The 19,504-nt window shown below is 38.0% G+C and overlaps 1 protein-coding gene across 2 annotated transcripts; it reads left to right on the top strand.

Annotated features, from left to right (window-relative positions):
• Window positions 1-599: 599 nt before the first annotated feature.
• On the top strand, window positions 600-2,714 carry LOC145093130 (transcription factor GTE7-like). Of its 2 annotated transcripts, XM_079031201.1 has the most exons (4): window positions 600-862; window positions 981-2,136; window positions 2,218-2,350; window positions 2,431-2,714. In XM_079031201.1, the coding sequence occupies exons 2-4, from the start codon at window positions 1,009-1,011 to the stop codon at window positions 2,451-2,453; spliced, it is 1,284 nt and encodes a 427-aa protein (XP_078887327.1). In that variant the 5' UTR covers window positions 600-862; window positions 981-1,008; the 3' UTR covers window positions 2,454-2,714. The 2 variants fall into 2 exon arrangements, with proteins under 2 accessions (XP_078887327.1, XP_078887326.1); XM_079031200.1 differs by having other exon boundaries at window positions 600-2,136.
• Window positions 2,715-19,504: the final 16,790 nt, after the last annotated feature.

The raw sequence follows: 19,504 nt of genomic DNA, 5'->3' as shown, positions 1-19,504 counted from the left end.
AACTCTAAACTGCGGTTAAAAAACCTCAAAAAATAATCGTACCACATCCATACAGTTAATAACCGAAACACAAAAAAACAAAACCGCATTGCAAAAATAATTATCCAAACAATTTTGAAAATAAATTAACCGCATTTGCAGTTAGTGATGATATTTTGACCAACAATCATACCAAACCTTACCCTTTTACCCGGAGAGGTGTGAACCCATGTTCAAGTACATTACTTTATTTCATATAAATGTATTGAATGGAGAAAAATCTTATCTTATATCTTATATATGTATATATTTTTACACAAAGCTAAATCACGAATTAGATACAACTATTTTTATTCAAATATAATAAAATTATCAATATTTTTACAACGAAATTACAAAAAAGGAATGACTTGATCACAACGTCCACGTGTCAAGTCTAAACGATCGAAGGGCTCCGTAACAAATTCTTGTTCCCATCAGTTGTGGGGTAGCTCATCAAACGAGATCACAGCCGTTGAAATAAAAATCGACGGTTGACAGCCTGCCCCAACAATAATCCGGGCAGATTCTTTGCCCTATAAAATTGACACCATACCAACCACACATTCTCACTCGCCCCTTTCTAGCGTGAGGAAGAAGAGGGCCCCCTTCAAATCCAAAACCCTCGCCTCTTTCCGTCACCATCACCGGTTAATTCTCTCCGGCGACTACTCCTCCGTTCTCCGCCTCATGGCTTCGCGCCATTTTTTTGCTGGAGATTAGTTGCCGGAAGGTAGAAATGTCGTTCTGATTCGACGAGCTCCCTTTTTTCTTTCCACTTTCGTCGTCATTCTGGTTTCTATGGCGTCTGCGATTTTATCAAGCAGAAATGAACGAAACTCGGGTGATTTTATGAATAAATTTACTGAAAATAGTCATCTAACTTTCTCCAGATTACAGAATATCACTTGCCCTACTCCTCACTCTAACCCTAACCCTAATTCTAGCCGTTTCTTTAGCAGAAATGTTCATTGGAAAAATCAAGAGCAAATGCGGTCTTCTGGTCCGTCTGGAGCGGTGTTTATCGGTTCGTCGACCAATTCCGTACCGGCGAGCTCTCATGGATACAGGTACATTACCTATCGTCTTGGTTCGTACACTAGATTAGAGCTTAAAGAGTTGAAAAAAAAGTTGGTTCTGGATCTGGAACGGGTGAGGGACCTCAAGCATTGGATCTGTTCGACGCCGATACCCAAAAGGCATTATCAACCACCGCCGCTGGGGTTACCGCCGGCTCCTGAAGCTGATTTGACGGTGAAAGAACGGCCAAAGAATGCAGTCGGTCAGAAACGTGCGAAACCGTCTTCTTCAGCCATGGATACGAAGAAGCATTGTGGTGCTCGTGTGAAGAACAATACGCAGAGGAGTAAGCTCGTGATGAAGAAATGTAGTCAAATTTTAGCTAAGCTGATGAAGCACAAACACGGTTGGGTTTTCAATACTCCAGTTGATGCGGCTGCTTTGAAGCTAAGTGATTATCATAAAATCATCAACAAACCGATGGATCTTGGAACTATCAAGTCGAAGCTTACTAAAAACGAATACGAATCTCCTCTCGCCTTTGCTTCCGACGTCAGATTAACATTCCAAAATGCCATGCTCTACAATGGCCAGGGCTCCGAAGTCTTCGCAATGGCAGAGCGTCTTCTTTCGCTGTTTGACGAAATGTTCGATACAAATCATCATTCCAAGAGCCAAAATCGTTCTACCAAACTACCCATGGAACAAAAACCAATTTCAATCCCATCTCTTCCAATTGAAAATGAGAAACCAGTATCCAATGTCAGAAAATCAAACCCTGTACCTCCTCAACTCGCACTACATCCAGGTAATACATCGAGTGATAACATCAGAAAGCCAAAGAAACCGGAGATGACAGAACAGGAGAAATCAGAGCTAGCAGCAGGGTTAAACAATCTACAACTGGATCCTGAAGGCATGGATCAGATAATGGCAATTGTTAAGAAAAGGGGTTCCAAATTAGAACAAGATGGAAGTGAAATCGAGCTTGATTTTGGTTTGCTTGATGATGACACGCTATGGGAGCTTCATAGGTTCGTTGGTATCTCATGTAAGAAGACAATCACCAACATGTGTTCTTCTGTACAGACTAACAATGTAAGTATTCCATCATATATCATTTACTTTACTCGATACTTCTTCTCTTAAACCTCTCTGATGATGAACATTGGGTATCAGTCTCCAGATATAGAAGAGGAGATTGATATAGGAGAAGAAATCCCATTAACCAATTTCCCATTTCTTGAAATCGAAAAGGATGGTTTAACAGTGAGTAGTAGCAGCAGTTCGACCAGTGATTCGTCATCTAGTGGTATGAAATATGAATTCAGTATGACCTTTTCATGAATTGTGTTGATGATTATGAATTGATGATTTGAAATGTGATTGCAGATTCAGAAGGTTGTTCAGGGTAAAAGGGGAAATGAAGATTTTTGGGGGTTTGAGGTGAAAAGTGAAAGGAGAGAAAGTCTAACTGTTTTTTTTTGGAGGTGTAGAGAAGGTTATATGTAAAGGAATTAACATGATATGATATTTTGATATGGATATGAAGAAAGAAGTTTTAGTTTAGAAGAAGTTGAAGTAGTAATAGGAGGAATGTAATTGAGATGGGGGATGAATGTAAATAATGAAAAGTATGTTCTAAAAAGTAAATGAGAATGAGAACGTTTTATGGATGGATGTTTTTAACTTGAATGAATGAATGAATGTATGTGCAAACAATAAAATTTGATAATTGAAACATGAGATTTTGAAAATGGAGTTTCTTCGTTCAAAAATGGCAATGATTAGTTGATCATACATGTGTAATCCATAAACTTAATAAATGAAAAAAAAACAAGCAAATTGATAACAAGTTGTGGCCATAGTTGTTATTATTATTATTTTTTTTTACATTTTACATTTCTTTCATCTATAAATTAAACAAACTTAATAAATGAAAAATATAGATAAACAAACTTAATAAATGAAAAAAAACAAGCAAATTGATAACAAGTTGTGGCCATAGTTGTTATTATTATTTTTTTTTTTACATTTTACATTTCTTTCATCTATAAATTAAACGGTGGATGGACCGTTGAAAGGTCAAAAAAAAAACATTAACATTTATTTATTTATTTATTACCTATAAAATAAACTCTACATTTATTCGTTCAAAATAAAACCAAAATTTTAGATTTTTCTATTGCTTTCTCAAAATCAATAGAAAATGTCATCTTTCGAAAAATTTCAAGCTATTTTCGATGTTGCTATTGCTTGTGCTAAAAATACGAAACAAATGTATGATGTTTTATGCAATAATACAACCAAAAGAACATGAAGATATATTTATAGAAATTGTAAAAAAGCTAACCGATGTTTGATATAATACTATTTTCACGAGAATGTCACTTATCAATGACATTACTTTTGCAGGTGCTTCAGAATGTTCAAAAGTTTATACAAATATATAGTTAAAGATGTAATGAGAGAGTGTAGTTTTTTCAACAACTTTCCAATGTAGAGGTACACCCGGTGTCACTCCCTTACAAAAATACATAGTCGCACTTTGTCAATTAGCATATGACATCACACCTGATGCGTTGGACAAGAGTTTTAGGATGTCTGCTAGGACCGTACGAGATAGCCTCACTATTTTTGCAAAAATGTGATTCAATTTTATGGTCAAAAATATTTACGTAAGCCTACACACAATCACATCTTATAATTGCAAGTTCGTCATGCTAGCATACATGACTTTTCCAAATGATATGAAGCTTAGATTGTCTCCATTGGGCATGAAAAATTGTTCTACCTCACACCATGGTCAATTTACCTGAGATGATAATGGTCATCCAACGATCATACTTGAAGCGTAGGCGTCACATGATCTATGGATTTGACGTGCTTTTTTTAGTTCTCCCGGTTCAATTTACGACATCAACGTTTTTAATTGTTCACTTATATTTAACAACATATATGACAGATGTGCACTAGATTCTTCTTTTGAAATGCATGGAACGCCATATAAGTATGATTATTAAATAGTTGATGGTATTTATCTTGAGTATGTTGTGTTTGTTAAATCGTTTACAACTCCACATGGTTCCAGGCGGAAAAAATTCAAGAGAGCTCAAAAAAGTGCTAGGAAGGATGTTGAGCGAGCTTTTGGAGCTCTTAAGAAACGTTGGTTCATATTGAAAAAACCAGCAATTCATTTCGGCGAGGAAAAACTTAAAGAAATCATGTATACATGTCTCATATTGCATAATATGATTATTAAAGACGAATGAAGAGCGATATGTGTTTATGACGAGCAAGAAACCATGTCCGAGACACAACCAATAGAAATTGGTGGCGAAGAATATATAAACATGAGAGCAGATATATGTTGCATTGAAACATTTCACAATTTTTGAATTGAATTGGCAGAACGCATTTATGAGATTCAACACATTAACCTTAATTTGGATCCCACGAAGTACTCAAAAGACGAGTTCTCGGAGAATGACTTTATGTAGTATGTTTTAGTTATTTTATTTTTGTATTTTTTTAAGTTATTTTAATCGTTTGATGTGTGTTTTTTTAAGTTTGTATGATTTTTTCTTTAATGTCATGCTATTTTATATATATATATATATATATATATATATATATATATATATATATATATATATATATATATATATATATATATATTATTTTGAAGTCATGAAATTTTTTATTATTATTAAAAAGAAAGTTTTATTTAAATTAAATTATAAGAAAAAAACAAAAGTGTGGCACCACTTTTTGGGTGTGGCAAACAACCACACTTCTGTGGTAAAAAGTGATGTGATGCTTATGTGACAGTGAAGAGAATACAGTTTCGATGACATCACTCTCTCCGGTCTTACTTAACCTATATATAGTCGTGGGAGCAGTTTTATACATAGTTCTAATAAGAAAGTATTAGAAAGTCTCGATACCAAAAAGAGAAAAAAATGCATTTTCCATAGGGACATTTGGGAAGGAGTCTTTTGAAAGAGTGAAAGAAGATGAATTTTTTATTTATTTATTTTTTAATGAAATAACAAAATGAATGATTAGATGAATCAATATTTTGTTGATTCATAAAAAAATCGTAAAAAAAACCTTCATGATTCTTTTTTTTCGGTAAATTAATCAAAAATTCATTTTTATGATAATTTTATTTAATAACAACAAATCATCATAAAAATGAATGATATAAATGGTTTTTAAGATTTTTTTTGTGAGTCATGTTATTTTTGATTTATTTAATAATTTTTTTTTGTTCACCAAAAAAATATGTAGAATTTTTTTTCTTATATTACTACCAAAATTTTCTGCTTACCAGATCTATATCCCGAACTTTATATGAGTTTTATTTAAGAAGGGAAGGCAATTTACCTTCATTTTTTTCCTAATGTATTTCCTACCCTAACTTTTAAACTCTAGAATGGTATCAACTATCAACCAGCTAGCCGAGATATGAAGACATTCGAAGGACATCGAGTGTCTTAAGATAATTTATGTTTTGAACTTATTTAAATTTTAATGTTTGATTTGTGAAAAAATAATGTACAAGTTAGTTTTCTTTAAATGTTACATGTGATTGATTATCATTTTTTTAAATCAAATATGCCGTTTGTTGGGATTAAAAACCTAAAAGATCGATTAGATTGTAACAGGTAAGTAAAGAGCACAAAGATGATCAAACCGATTTTGAATGATATAAAAGTCACGCCCCATATGAACTCGATGAAGAATTTCAACTGTAGAGGCGTGCTAGGGTTTATAAAAGATATCTTAGCAAAAGCGATGCATGCATGCACTATTAATACTTAAACCCTAATAAATGTGATGGCTTGGACAGGCCCAATACCGTATACAAAATGGACTAACTATTACAAACCCAATGACACAACATCTATAACCTAACAATCTCCCCCTTTGCGTCGATTGAGGCGAGAGATACTTCACTGTTGAGTCTTCTTGATTGTCTTGAAGAGCTTGGGAATCACAACGAGCAAAGTTCTGCGAAATAAGATATACCACCAGATCATATCATTAAAGTTCTTCTTCGCATCAGTATCATTCAAGGTACACTTGTTAACAATCTCCAAAATATGTTCCAAGCAAATTGTGGAGAATAAATGTTTGTTAGGTAAAGCGTAGATGCATTTCCGAAAAGCTCCAGGAACATCAATCCCTCGTTGAAACATCACAGTTAAGTGGCCAATATCAATCTTCCCCATGCATATTTCGCTCATATCACTCGCTTTTCCAATAGGATTGACAGTTGGCTTTCACTTAAGAACTTTAGCTATTTCAATATCAACCTTCGCCACTTCGTAGATATACGAAACCAACATTCGCTTTAAATGAGCTAGAATGGGTTCGTATTTTTGTTCTTCAATCAGCAAAAGATTGAGCAACAAGATCCAATCATGAGGGTTGAGATTTGGCAGATCAGCAAGTGTGAACTCATACAAAGTATTTTCTAAAACCATTGTCGCCTTGAATTTTACATTCACGAAGCCTCCTGTAGCGACAGGGCCTATGATCTTGACTGTCGTTAGTTTTTGAGCACTCCATGTCAAGTACTGAGGTTTGCCATAAGTGAGATAAAAGTCAATTAAGGCTTTATCCACTTTCGCGTCTGGAGAGGGAATATCAACAATCGAGTCAAAGCAGTGGAAAACAAAGGCTCTTCTTGTAATTGGAATATCAAACTGAGAATACTTCGTGTTAGCCAAATCAAACGAAATCACTGGCTCCAAAAAGTGAACGCTCAGAAAATCAACTGCTTCATGCATCAATCGCTCTAACGTCCACAAAGGAAAGAGCGTGTTTCTACATTCCAATATGTCGTGAGCTTCCTTTCCTTTTCTTTCCTTCTCCTCAATTTCTCTCGCAATGCGAGCACTTTCATTTATCTCATGTTCACGTGATTTTCTCTTTAACTGATCTTCTTCACTTTCGTCTTCTTCATCATCAACAACCATTAGAGCTTTACCTTTTGAACCCAAAGCTACATTAACCTTCAGTTTGTTTTTCTTTGGATTCTCCCCTGCCTTATTAGCTTTATCTTCAACCCTTGTTTCGGAGGGACAATGGCCTCAGGAACACCTTTAAGCCTGTTCAGAAGAGCGAAGGCAGGACGAAGCTTATCAGATAAGTGTCTGCGAATGGTGATTGTGAAAATTGGATCATGCGCTTCAATAAGATTAGACAGCAAGGAATTGACATCACTAATGCATGATTTCATAATCGCTCATTCAGACATGAGCTTGTCAATTTATGACTTCGTGTGCTTGAGCTTGATTGTTTGAGCACAGACTTGTGTGGTGTAAATAGAAAGCTCGTCCATGATTTTTCTTTCAACGGCCAAATCATCTTGGAACTTGGTGAGCGACGTAGAAATCGAAGAGTGAAAGGTTATGTTGTCATCAGAGATACCTGAACGAAGCTTTTCCACCTTCTCACGTTCATATTTAAGTGAAGTGCTAAGCTTCGAAATGGCTTCAGTTGTGACATCCACAAATTCACGGCCAAAAAAGCCCGATTTAATTTATGCTTTAAAAATAATTCAAAATAATCCTTTGATTAAAAGAGTTGCGGAATTTGTTCCAAAACACAATATGATAAAATAAAGTTTATCAAAGCATTTCTTAAATAAATGTATTTTCATATATAACAAAACTCGGGATGTCATGTTCCGATACAAACCAAAAGCATAAACGGCACATTATAAGCCTTAAAACGGTTATTTACAACTACATGCCTATAAACAAAATAACTTGATGATTCATCCAACTTATGCTCTCGCGCCACTACCTGTAATACAAATAAAACTGAGTGGGTCAGGCTTGGGAGCCTGGTGAGCATATAGGGTTTTCAACCCACAATAAATAATTATATTAATTTCATCAACCAACAATAACCCAATTACTCATTCCCGTTATCCTCACTTTACGTCCCTAAAACAACTATCACAAGGGACCTAGCCTAAGGATTTTCATTGGGGCGACAACAAATGCTTTGGGGGTTCCTCAGCAATATATGTCAAACAAGGCAACAATGTGGGGGATGGAGTATAACAATTGAACACCCAAGTTCAATAACACCTACAGGTGGCGAGCCTGCCAGCGTTCCACTGGACTGTCTAGAAGAGTCCGTGGTCGTCATCTAAACTCCGCTAGATGATTGAATCAACAACAACATTGAGGCCTCTCATCATTTTATTTAATCACACATCAACTATCTACCCATGTTTCACCCAACATATTTGTAGATAAAAATATATATACAACTTAAAATGTGTATAAAACATTCATTCAATACTTATCTCAAATAAACAAATAATATATAAACACATAGCACATATTTTATAGAGAATACTTCGTATCTATGTGTTAGAAGAAAATGAATATACACTCACATGATAAGATGATTATCGGACAACGCTTCGTCTCTTAAAATAATAATCTTCAATGAAACCGGGATATCTTCCAAAAACCGGGCTTCTTGCGGGCAGAGCTTCGGTTTGAAACTCTTTTCTTCTCGGGATCTTCGGTGCTTCGGGTGTCAGGATGATACCAGGGCTTCGGGGGTATTTCTCACAAGTTGAAAGAAAGTTTAAGGGTGAAAGGAAAGAATTTGAGCAACAAAACCCGGAGGTCTTGCATCCTATTTATAGGAGGAGCCTGACCCTCGCTACGCAACACACTCCCATCAGGTACGCTGCGCGTTCCCTAAATGCTGGGCGTTCCTCCGAACGATGCGCGTAGGAGCAGGTTTGGCCTCAATCCATTATCTAGTTGAAGTCAGCATCAACATGGCCCATCCAAATCCTAGCAAAGGAACGTGGGGCGTTCCCCTTCGGATAAGCTTCTAATTTTTATTTATTTTTATTTGAAAACTTCAAAAATTCATATCTTTTGCATACGAGCTCTGTTTTTGATGTTCTTTATATCCACGCGTAGGTGAGATTATGCTCTACAACTCTCATTTAGACTCTGTCGACTACTTTTGATTTATTTTTATTATATTATTTTTAGTAGGTCGGGACAGGAAAACTCTGTTAGAAATTCATAACTTCTTTATCCGACGTCCGTTTTCATGTGTCTTTTCACCGTTGCACTACTATCGACGAGATCTTCGATTCTCGTTTAGATTGTTTCAGCTAGAAATCACTCGATCTCATATTCGAACTTTGGGCTGCATACTGCTAAGCTGAAACTTCAAAAAATTACAACTTCCTCATACGAAGTCAGATTTGGACGTTCTCTTCATGCACGCTCTCGGTTTAACGAACTCTACGACTTTCGTTTAGATCGCTAAGGCTAAAAATCGCTCTATCGTAAATTCACTAATTACGTCACACAGTGTCGTACCGGTTCTGTCGCGAAACTTCGACAAGTCATAACTTCTTCGTTATAACTCGAATTTCGGCATTCTTTATATATTCGAAATCCTTGTCACGACCACTACCTCTTTATGTAAAGATATTGAGTTTATCTAATATTTTATTTTAACGCTTATTTTACCCTTAATTCATTTAACTCACAATAATTAAGCATAAAACACATAATACTCAAATAATACATTTCTATTATTTCGAAACAAGTTACAATGGTTAACCTAGACTATTACATCGTCCTTAATGCATAGCCTAGAAACACGGGCATTACATCAGTCGCCTTGACATCATTCGCTTCAGCTGTAGAATTAAGGTCTGACATAAAAACCTTCGTTTATGAGATTAGTTTATCGACTTTTTCGGTCGCCTATTGATTAGAAAGTGTGGAGTCCTCAACGGCCTTGGTTGCTTGGGCAAATTTCGCAACATGCTCTTTCACCAGAGTATCGAGCATACCCTTAAATGCAGCTTCAGAATAAGCTTGAATGGAAGAGGAAGTGGAGTATGCAAGAAGAGTATCCAACTTCGCGTTCAGAGCTTTGAGACCCTTATGAGTTAGAGGGGCATCATCATCACTCTCTTCTTGGATGGCAAAGGAACTATAGTGAAAAGTATCAAAGTCAAGTCCATCAGCCCCAAGAAAGTCCTCCGAACCATGTTGATGTTGAGGAGAAATGGGAAATGTAGAGGTGGTAGTTGCAAAACCTAAAGTCTTTGCCCCTGCATCAGATGCGTTGACATTGAAAGGAGGTTACCATGTGGTGGTAGTAGTGGTTGTTTCACTGAAAATGGAGTGTTGCTGAGGAATAGAAGTGGGAGGTTCAATAGTAACGGTTGGTGTTTGAGTTGTTATAGGGGGTGGGCAAGGTGTGATAGTAATTGGAACAGATGTGGAAGTAGGTGATGGTGGAGGAGATGGAACGAAGTTTACCTCTTGTTCATTTCTGCTGACATCATCATAAAATTCGTCTTGATGTGCCCCTTCCGATTCGCTTTCAGATGAAGAAGTGGAAGGGAGGCGTGTCTTATGAATTTGCTTCTTCACACACTTTCGCTTCGGGGATGAGGGAGTAGGCTTGGATGAATCACCTTTTGTCTTTCGCTTTTTGGAAGGCAGAGGTAAGGTAGAAGGACCCTCTTTTGTCTGCTTTGGTTTGCCCCCTTTCTTGACTTTATCTGCCTCATCAGGGTTGGTGGTTGTCGAGGCCAACAAAGTTAATAAACCTAAATCTTTCTCACTAAAATAGTGTATAGTGGTAAACGGACCGTATCCACGAAGATTGGTTAATAACCCTAAATCTATGTAAATCACTTGTTCAAGTACTTGTAAAACTAAAGTAAAAGTAAAATGGGGGGGGGGGGGGTTAATTCTTTTTGATTGTTTGACAAAATTAAAACTAGCTAGAATGTAAATATGACAAATAAACAAGTAAAAGATTTGATTAAATTCAACGAAGTGAAATTGGTTGATTTTGGGATACACCACATGGATGACATAGTTGACTTATCATTAGACTAAAGGAACAACACTTGTGAATCGGTTTAAATTGGCTATAGTAATTCATAAGCACAAATTATCTCAACTCTTCTTAGATATTAAAATGGTTATAAGAGCTCTAACACATTCCCTTAGTTAAAGTCACAAAATCAATGAAGCATATAATCTTGTGAAAATCAATTAGCTTTGAGTTCTAAGAGTTACCAAGTCCATAAGATAATCAAATGCTTACATTATCATTATGGAGGAAGCATTCCCATGGTTTAAATGAAGTAAAAACAAACATAGAAGCCATTTGTTGCTTACCAATCTCAAATTCCATTACTTAACCAAGAAATTAATCAACAAAAATATATGTTTATTCATCCAAGCTCATGATCAAAGATAAACAAACATAACAAGATGTGTAACTAGAAAACATTTCCATAAACTTCAAACACAAGGTAATAATAGTCTTCAAAACAACCAATCATCCATGGGATTAAACCCTAATCAACCAAATGAAAATCTAGCCAAGCATGGCCGAAATAAAAGAAATACAAGGTAGTTTAAAAATACCACCAATCTTCAAATTCTTCAAGTGCTTCCCAAGTGTTCTTAAGAGCAAAATGAGATGTTCTTCAATGTGTTGTATGTGAAGAATGCCTTTAATCTCCAACAAAAAGGTGCTTTACCCCGGATTCAAAATCTCCCCAAAAGCCATCCACCAACCTTCCAAAAATAGGGTCAAAGAGTCAAGTCCCGTAATCACTTCAGCACGATCCACGTGGACCGTTTGTGGATCCACGCGGACCACGTGGGTCTCGCTGATTGTGACACTTGGCCCATTTAAAATATATTCCAGCCCAATCTTCTAATTCATGCTCCAGCCCACATGCACAACTCTTGGTAGCCCAATTATGTTATTCCAAAGCCTCCAATGATGGTCCAATGCTTCTTTAATCCTCCTCAACTTGAGTCCTTGTCCAAAATTAAATCCAACACACATCCCGCTTGTACTGACACCGAGCCTAATCGCACCACCTCAAGTCCACAAGCAATCCACAAGTCTCGCAATCCCTCTATTCCTCCAGTAACAAATAGTCTTCAGTAAATCCTACAAAATAAGCTCAAAACACTGGAAAGCACCCGATAAAGGAGAAAAATTAACAAAAAGAGAAAATATGCATGAAGATTAACTAGAATGAGATGATTTTAACTAAAAATAAACTATGAAAAGAAGTAATAAAAACGAAACTATCAAATCACCCCAAGCTTGAACCTTACTTGTCCTCAAGTAAGATAAGACTAAAATGAACTTGGGATGAACTATCCTAAAAAGAAAAAAGGAATGAACATCTTAGGTGGAAATTCACAACACGCCCTCAAAATAAAAACATATAATCCATTTTTAGGGGTAAGAATCACTTTGAGGGATGAGCCTTTGTTACCTTTCTAGCAAGGGATACATGTTGATCAAGATGCAAAATGAGCATGCATACTTCACTAGTATGGTTTATGTGATATTGTTTCGTGGTCCGATCTATCCCACTAGCCATAAGAAAGTGTCCCCCGGTTAGAATGTTCCTCACTCCTCACAACTTCAACCCTACGCCAAGAAATAAAACCTAGCAAAAGATAACTCGGGCCAAAAATGGCAAGGACTGAACTATGTATAAAGGTTGGCAAACCACCATCATCTAGAAGAATAAGTGCTTCCACTAAAATAAGATCATGTAGAGCGAAGAATCGAGCACGCGATGAGAAAAGGCGGCAATGTAGTTTCCAACAAAAATGATATCTAACTATAAAAACATCAAACTAGAACCAAATTACATGAGCTAAAAATACGAAAAAGGGTAAACATCTACAAAAGCAAACAAATGGATATAACTCCATGACCCGGGCCTCTTTATTTATTTATTTTATTTTATTATTTTTTTCTTTTTATTTTTTTAGGACAACAAACCCCAAGAACACAGTTACAAATGCAAATACTTAAGACACAACGAGGAAAACACTAAAAATACATAACTACATTCGCATCTTATGATTGCGATAATATCCGACTTTTCAAAACTTTATTTTATTTTATTACTTTTTTAACTAGAACCAACAAACATAAGTTTCAAATTTCACGAAAGATCAAAAATTTGACTTCTCCAAACAAGTTGGTTACATATGAAATTTCACATACACAAACTAAATACTAGACTTTATTGACATTTTTGGTAAATTGATGCAAAAATTTTTCGAACTACAATTTAAAACAATTTTATTTTTGACTCACAAAACAGAACAAAACTGGAAAAAAGGGGGTAGTTCTCTCTCTCTCTCTCTCTCTCTCTCTCTCTCTTGTTTGGGCTCACTTTTTTGGTTTACCACAGGAGTTTTACAATTGTAGCCTGAAAATAAAAATAAAAAACTATATACAACTATAAGAAGAATCTAAGTCTAACCCAAACAAAAGGCCAAACGAGCACAACTACACTAAGGCTAATTTGAGATCAAGTGGGAAAAATGTGTCTAAATCACAAAGTAATGAGATATGATGTGAATTGTAGTAGTTAGACACTAAAGATCTCAAAATAGCAAAATCCAGCTTTTATTCCTTTCTTTGGGGTTTGATTGTGGCTTGTGAGGAAAATTCAAGTGAAGGACTAGTCGGCATGAGGCTAAGTTGTCCCCTTACTTATGCCACACTTCACATAGGTCGGTTCATATGCAAAACTACTTGCACTCTTTCCCCACGTATATATAATAGAAGAAGCAACAACTGAAAGTCCCTAAGAGCGATTCTTATTTGGTATGTGAGTTTCTAAAAGAATTGTATTTAAGGTGTGTCGTGTTTTTCAAGTAAAGATGTTCGGAGGTGAGGATAAAGAGATAAAAAAAGTGCATGAATGTTTATGCCCTAAGCTAAGTACCATGCAGAAAAATAAAAAGTGAAAAAGAAGAAAATAAAATCTTTTTGGAGTTTTATAAAAAAAATGAATGCAATTTAAGGCTAAAATGTTATGCAACCTAATTAAAATGCATGAGAAATCAAAAAGAAAAAGGAATACCCAACCCCAAACTTAGAAATAAGCATTGTCCTCAATACTCGGGGTGAGGCGAAAGTACCTAAATCGAGGGATCTGGAGGAGGATATAGGTATTGGGGGTAATGGTAGGGGCAACGTGGAGGTGGATAAGGGTGGGTGGGTTGAGGGTATGGACATGGAGGTGGAAGTGGAACGTTCTCAAAATGGTTTTGTGATTGGTGCCACCCCACATATGGTGCATCTGTTGGGACATGATTTGGTTGGAGACACAAAGAGGCTCGAACCATTCAGCAAAATTAGGGGGGAGCGGGTAATATACGGGAGGTGCTTGGGGCTTAGCTTGCTGTGGACCATGGTTGGGATCATCGTTGGGCTCGTAATCCACATGCATCTTGTCATCATCTTGAGCCTGGAGCGCATCCTTATTGACTGACTGAATGATGGTCCTCGCGAGTCTCTACTGATTGCGATCGTGGAAGGTGAAGTTGGCGACTCGAGGGTCGGGAAGAATGAGATATACAACCCATTGAGGACAATACCATGTAAAACTGCTCCTGTTCCTGTGACAGATGTGATGCATGTTTGTGAGAACCCGCTCATCCAAGAGAATTTTGGTGTCGACGGTCGTGTAGTCGTCCGAGAGCTCAATGTCAAGACCACGAGCTAAAAGGGTGACAAATCCTCCAATGAAAATATCACCGGTTGTTTGGTTCTTATGAGTGCGCATTTGTGGAAAAAGAACGAGGCAAAATTCGGGATCGATGAGTTTTCATGTCGCGTCATGCACCAAAGGAAGAAGAGCTCATTTTTTGTGACCTGACCGACTTCTTTGCCGGCAAAAACAATGCACACCAAGATACGATGGGCAATGCGGAGGCACGAGTGAATGATGGAGGTTGCTTTATCTCGACCGACACACAAAAAGATCCCCCTGGTGATTTCCGTCCAAAAAGTCTCGTGGTTGAACTCGGAAGGCAAGGTGTCGAAAACCGTGAATGTGCTCGAGGAAGGTAAACCCTAGATGTCATTTATCCTTGCAAAATCAATGTACGCCCAGTTCCCCATAAGTTGGAATGCAACTTTTTTTTCTCTCACTATCTAACCCGCAGTCGGCAAGGAACTCTCTAGTAGGGAGCTCGTAAGTGTGTGCCATGAGTTCGAGAAGATTTTCCCAACCAATGTTACGGAACAGTTGAGTGACCCCCTCAAGAACCCCTAATGAAATGAGTGTGGGTTTGCACACAAATTTGGTCGATGCGACCTTCCTAGGCAAACTCTTCTTATAATTTTCAGTTGCCTTTGCATCACGAAACCTTGGAATGTCGGGTTCATTATTTTGACCTGTAGAGGGGGCTTTGCCTCAGGCAGCAACCGAGCGTTTTTTTTGATGTGGACATGATCAACCTGCAAGAAAATTAACACTACGAGAACCACAATCCCAACAATTGATATTTCAATCCAAATCACCAATCGACACCCTATGGGCTTCTAAAACAATTCAACAATCAATGCAAAACGTTTCCTAGACTCAATAGATGCAATACCATATAAATTGTTGTTCTAAAACATGCATATTGGTCAATTAAAGTCAAGGAAAGAATGTACTCGTTGGTGATCACGATTTTTGAAAGTTGAAAATTTGTGCGCGAACATTCGAGATTTGAAAATCTTGCAACACTCCACCCCAAACTTAAAGCTTTGCTCAATACCCCGTGAGAAGCACTTGACCGCTAAAAACCGAGAAATCCGGCAACGACTTAAGATTCTAGAAAAATTTTCCGGCGAGCTTTGAGGAATATTTTTTAGTGGGGTTTGTAGCCTTACCCAAGAGGAGTACAATGGTGGTGTCGGAATTGCAAAAGATGGCCGGAGTTGGTTGAAAATGGCCGGAAAGTGGCGAGATGGTGGTGGTGGCGCCTGGAACTACAACAACAGATCGGACCGGATTTTGGGTGGGGTTTGTAGAGCTTGGAAAATGGGAAAGAATGGCGGTGATTTCACGTAATTCCAACCGACGGTTTGACGGGAAATCGAGTTTTAGTGATGGAGGTGGGTAGTGCTCTAATGGAGTTTAGGGGAGAAGAAGAAGAATAAGTGGGGAAGAAGGGCCGGCTACTCAATATGGGGAGTTTAATTCACGGTCAAACTTGGTAAAACACGGGTCAACAAAAGTCAGCAATTTACGCAGACTAGTCTGCGAGTACCCGCGGTCCGCGTGAATAGCCCTGGAACAATTCTGTTTTCGATCCTTACACGCGGTCGATTTTGGAGATGCTACGCGGTCCGTGTTAATAAACCACACGGATGGACCCACAAGTACATCCGGTCCGCATGCAGTGCCTTAAAACAGTCCTTTTGTTCGATCTTTCACGTGGTCAATTTTTCCGAGTACACGCGGTCCGTTTGTATAAACACACAGACGACTCTTCGAGTACACGCGGACCGCGCAAAATGTTTTGTAAGCCCCCAATTATTGAAGATGGACGTGATCATTTCCAGGGGTCACACGTGGACAATTTGTTTATTAACGCGGACACTCCTCCAAGTACACGCAGTCCGCTAGTATATTGCTGCAACTTCTTCAATTTTCTCCCTTTTACCATAACGCATACCGGGGCTTAAAATCCAACACTCTTTCACTACAAGAAGGAAGAAGAAGAAATGTGATATGCAAAAAGGATCTATCTAAGACATTTATTCGGAATAAAAAAATAATGAAAACTTTCAGTTTTCCAAAAATGTCCTTCTTTAACGTCTTTGGCGAGACGTCCATCCCTTTTGATCTCAGTATACCGGGGCATCCAATTGGATGACATCTAGGGCATTTGCATTAAAACCTTCATAGAAAGGTTTCAAACGATGTCCATTGACTTTAAAGATTTTCCCCGTTTCTTCACTTTGGATCTCAACCGCTCCGTGCTCAAAGACCTTTAGCACAACAAATGGACCTATCCATCTTGACCTCAATTTTCCGGGAAATAACTTCAATCACGAATGGTAAAGCAAAACCCTATGCCTTGGATGAAAATGCTTGCGGGTAATGGACTTGTCATGGAAAAGCTTTGTTTTCTCCTTGTAAATTCTCGAGTTTTCATAAGAGTCGTTTCTCAATTCTTCTAACTCTTGAAGTTGAAGCTTCCTATGCCTTCTCACGTCATCAATGTTGAAGTTTCATTGCTTGACCGCCCAGAATGCACGGTGCTCTAATTCCACAGGAAGATGACATGGTTTTCCAAAAACCAATATAAATGGAGACAATCCTGTTGGGGTCTTGTAAGCGGTCCGATAGGCCCACAAGACATCATCAAGCCTCGAACTCCAATCCTTTCTCGTTGGGTTCACAGTTTTCTCAAGAATACTCTTCACTTCACGATTCGAAACCTCCGCTTGGCCATTCGTTCGAGGGTGGTAGGCGGTAGAGACACGGTGGGTCACGTTGTACTTTTTTTTAGCAAAGCCTCCATCATCTTGTTGCAGAAATGTGTCCATCGATCACTAATCAAAGCTCTAGGCACACCAAATCTCACAAAAACATTAGACTTTAAAAGCTCGATAACCGTTTTGGCATCATCCGATCTTGTGGCTTTGGCCTCAACCCATTTAGAGATATAGTTAACCGCGAGCAAAATATAAACGTTGCCAAATGAGACAGGAAATGGGCCCATGAAATCAATCCCCCATACGTCAAAAACTTCACAAACAAGGATTGGATTTTGTGGCATTTAGTTCTTTTGTGAAATGTTCCCCGTCCTTTTGCACCGTTCATAACTTTTGCAAAACAAGTAACAGTCGCGTGACATGGTTGGCCAAAATAGTCCACACTCAACGACCTTTCTTAAGGTCCGGCTAGGTCCGAAGTGTCCCCCAAAAGTAAATTCATGAAAAATTGCAAAATGGATTGATGTTCTTGTTGGGGCACACATCGCCTAATGATTTGATCAGGAAAATGTTTCCACAAATAAGGTTCATCCCACACATAATACTTTGCATCACTTTTTAATTTTCCTTTTTGAGCATTCATAAATGTGTCGGGATACCTTTCCATGACCAAAAACTTAAAGATATCGGCATACCAAGGAGTAGATTGAGTAAGAGAAAAGAGATGCTTATCCGGAAACTCGTCTCACAACGGGAGAGGAGCTTCATTTGAAGTGATCCGACTTAGATGATCGACAACAAGATTCTCGCATCCACTCTTGTCCTGGATTTCCAAATCAAATTCTTGCAATAATAAGATCCACCAGATGAGTCTTGGCTTCGCATCTTTCTTTGTCATCAAGTACTTGAGTGTCGTGTGATCTGAATACACTATAACTTTGGTACCGAGTAGGTATTGTCTGAACTTCTCCAAAGCGAACACTATGGCCAAGAGCTCCTTCTCCGTGGTAGAGTAGCTGCTTTGAGCATTGTCTAGTGTCCTTGATGCATAGTAGATCACATGGGAGGTTTTGCCATTCTTTTGACACAAGATGGATCCTATAGCATAGTTGCTTGCATCACACATGATCTCGAAGGGGAGATCCCAATTTGGTTCTTGCATGATAGGAGCGGACGTAAGAAACTCTTTAAGCTTGTTGAAAGCTTCTTTGCACGCCTCATTGAATTCGAAATCAACATCCTTTTGCAAGAGTTGGCACATTGGTCTTGCTATTTTTGATAAGTCCTTGATGAATCGTCGGTAGAAACCTGCATGGCCCAAAAAAGAACGAACTTCCCGAACACTAGTCTGGTAAGGTAAGCTTTGAATAACATCAATCTTTGCCTTATCTATCTTAATTCATTTCTTTGACACAATGTGACCCAAAATAAGACCTTGATTCACCATAAAATGACATTTTTCAAAGTTTAAAACCAAATTTGATTCAATACAGCTTTTCAAAAATTTGGTGAGATTGTTCAAACATTCTTGAAAGGAGTTGCCATATACCGTAAAATCATCCATAAACACCTCAATTATGTTTTCAACATATTCCGAAAAGATACTAACCATACAACGTTGGAAAGTGGCCCGGGCGTTACACAATCCGAATGACATTCTTCGGTATGCAAAAGTGCCAAATGGACATGTAAATGTTGTCTTTTCTTGGTCTTCCGGTGCCACCGGGATTTGGTGAAAACCGGAATACCCGTCGAGAGAACAGTAGTGAGATTTCTCGACCAACCTTTAAAACATTTGGTTAATGAAAGGCAATGGGAAATGATCTTTTCTTGTGCTTGCATTGAGTTTGCGGTAGTCAATACATACTCTCCACCCGTTATGCATGCGGGTGGGGACCATCATACCTTTACTGTTTTTGAGCACCTTGATTCCTGTCTTATTTGGCACGACTTGCACCGGGCTCACCCATTTGCTATCCGAGATTGGATAGATCATTCCCGCATGAAGGAGCTTCAAAATCTCTTTCTTGACCACTTCCATCATTGGTGGGTTCAATCTCCTTTGTACGTCCCGGCTTGGCTTGCATTCATCCTCCATCAAGATATTATGCATACAAGTGGAGGGGCTCAATCCCTTGATATCCGCAATCATCCATCCCATGGC

This window comes from Lactuca serriola, chromosome 3, assembly GCF_051521515.1.
Source record: "Lactuca serriola cultivar US96UC23 chromosome 3, Lser_US96UC23_V15, whole genome shotgun sequence".
Classification (NCBI taxonomy): Eukaryota; Viridiplantae; Streptophyta; class Magnoliopsida; order Asterales; family Asteraceae; genus Lactuca; species Lactuca serriola.
The sequence above is the reverse complement of the archived record's forward strand: the minus strand, read 5'-3'. Positions and strand labels throughout refer to the sequence as shown.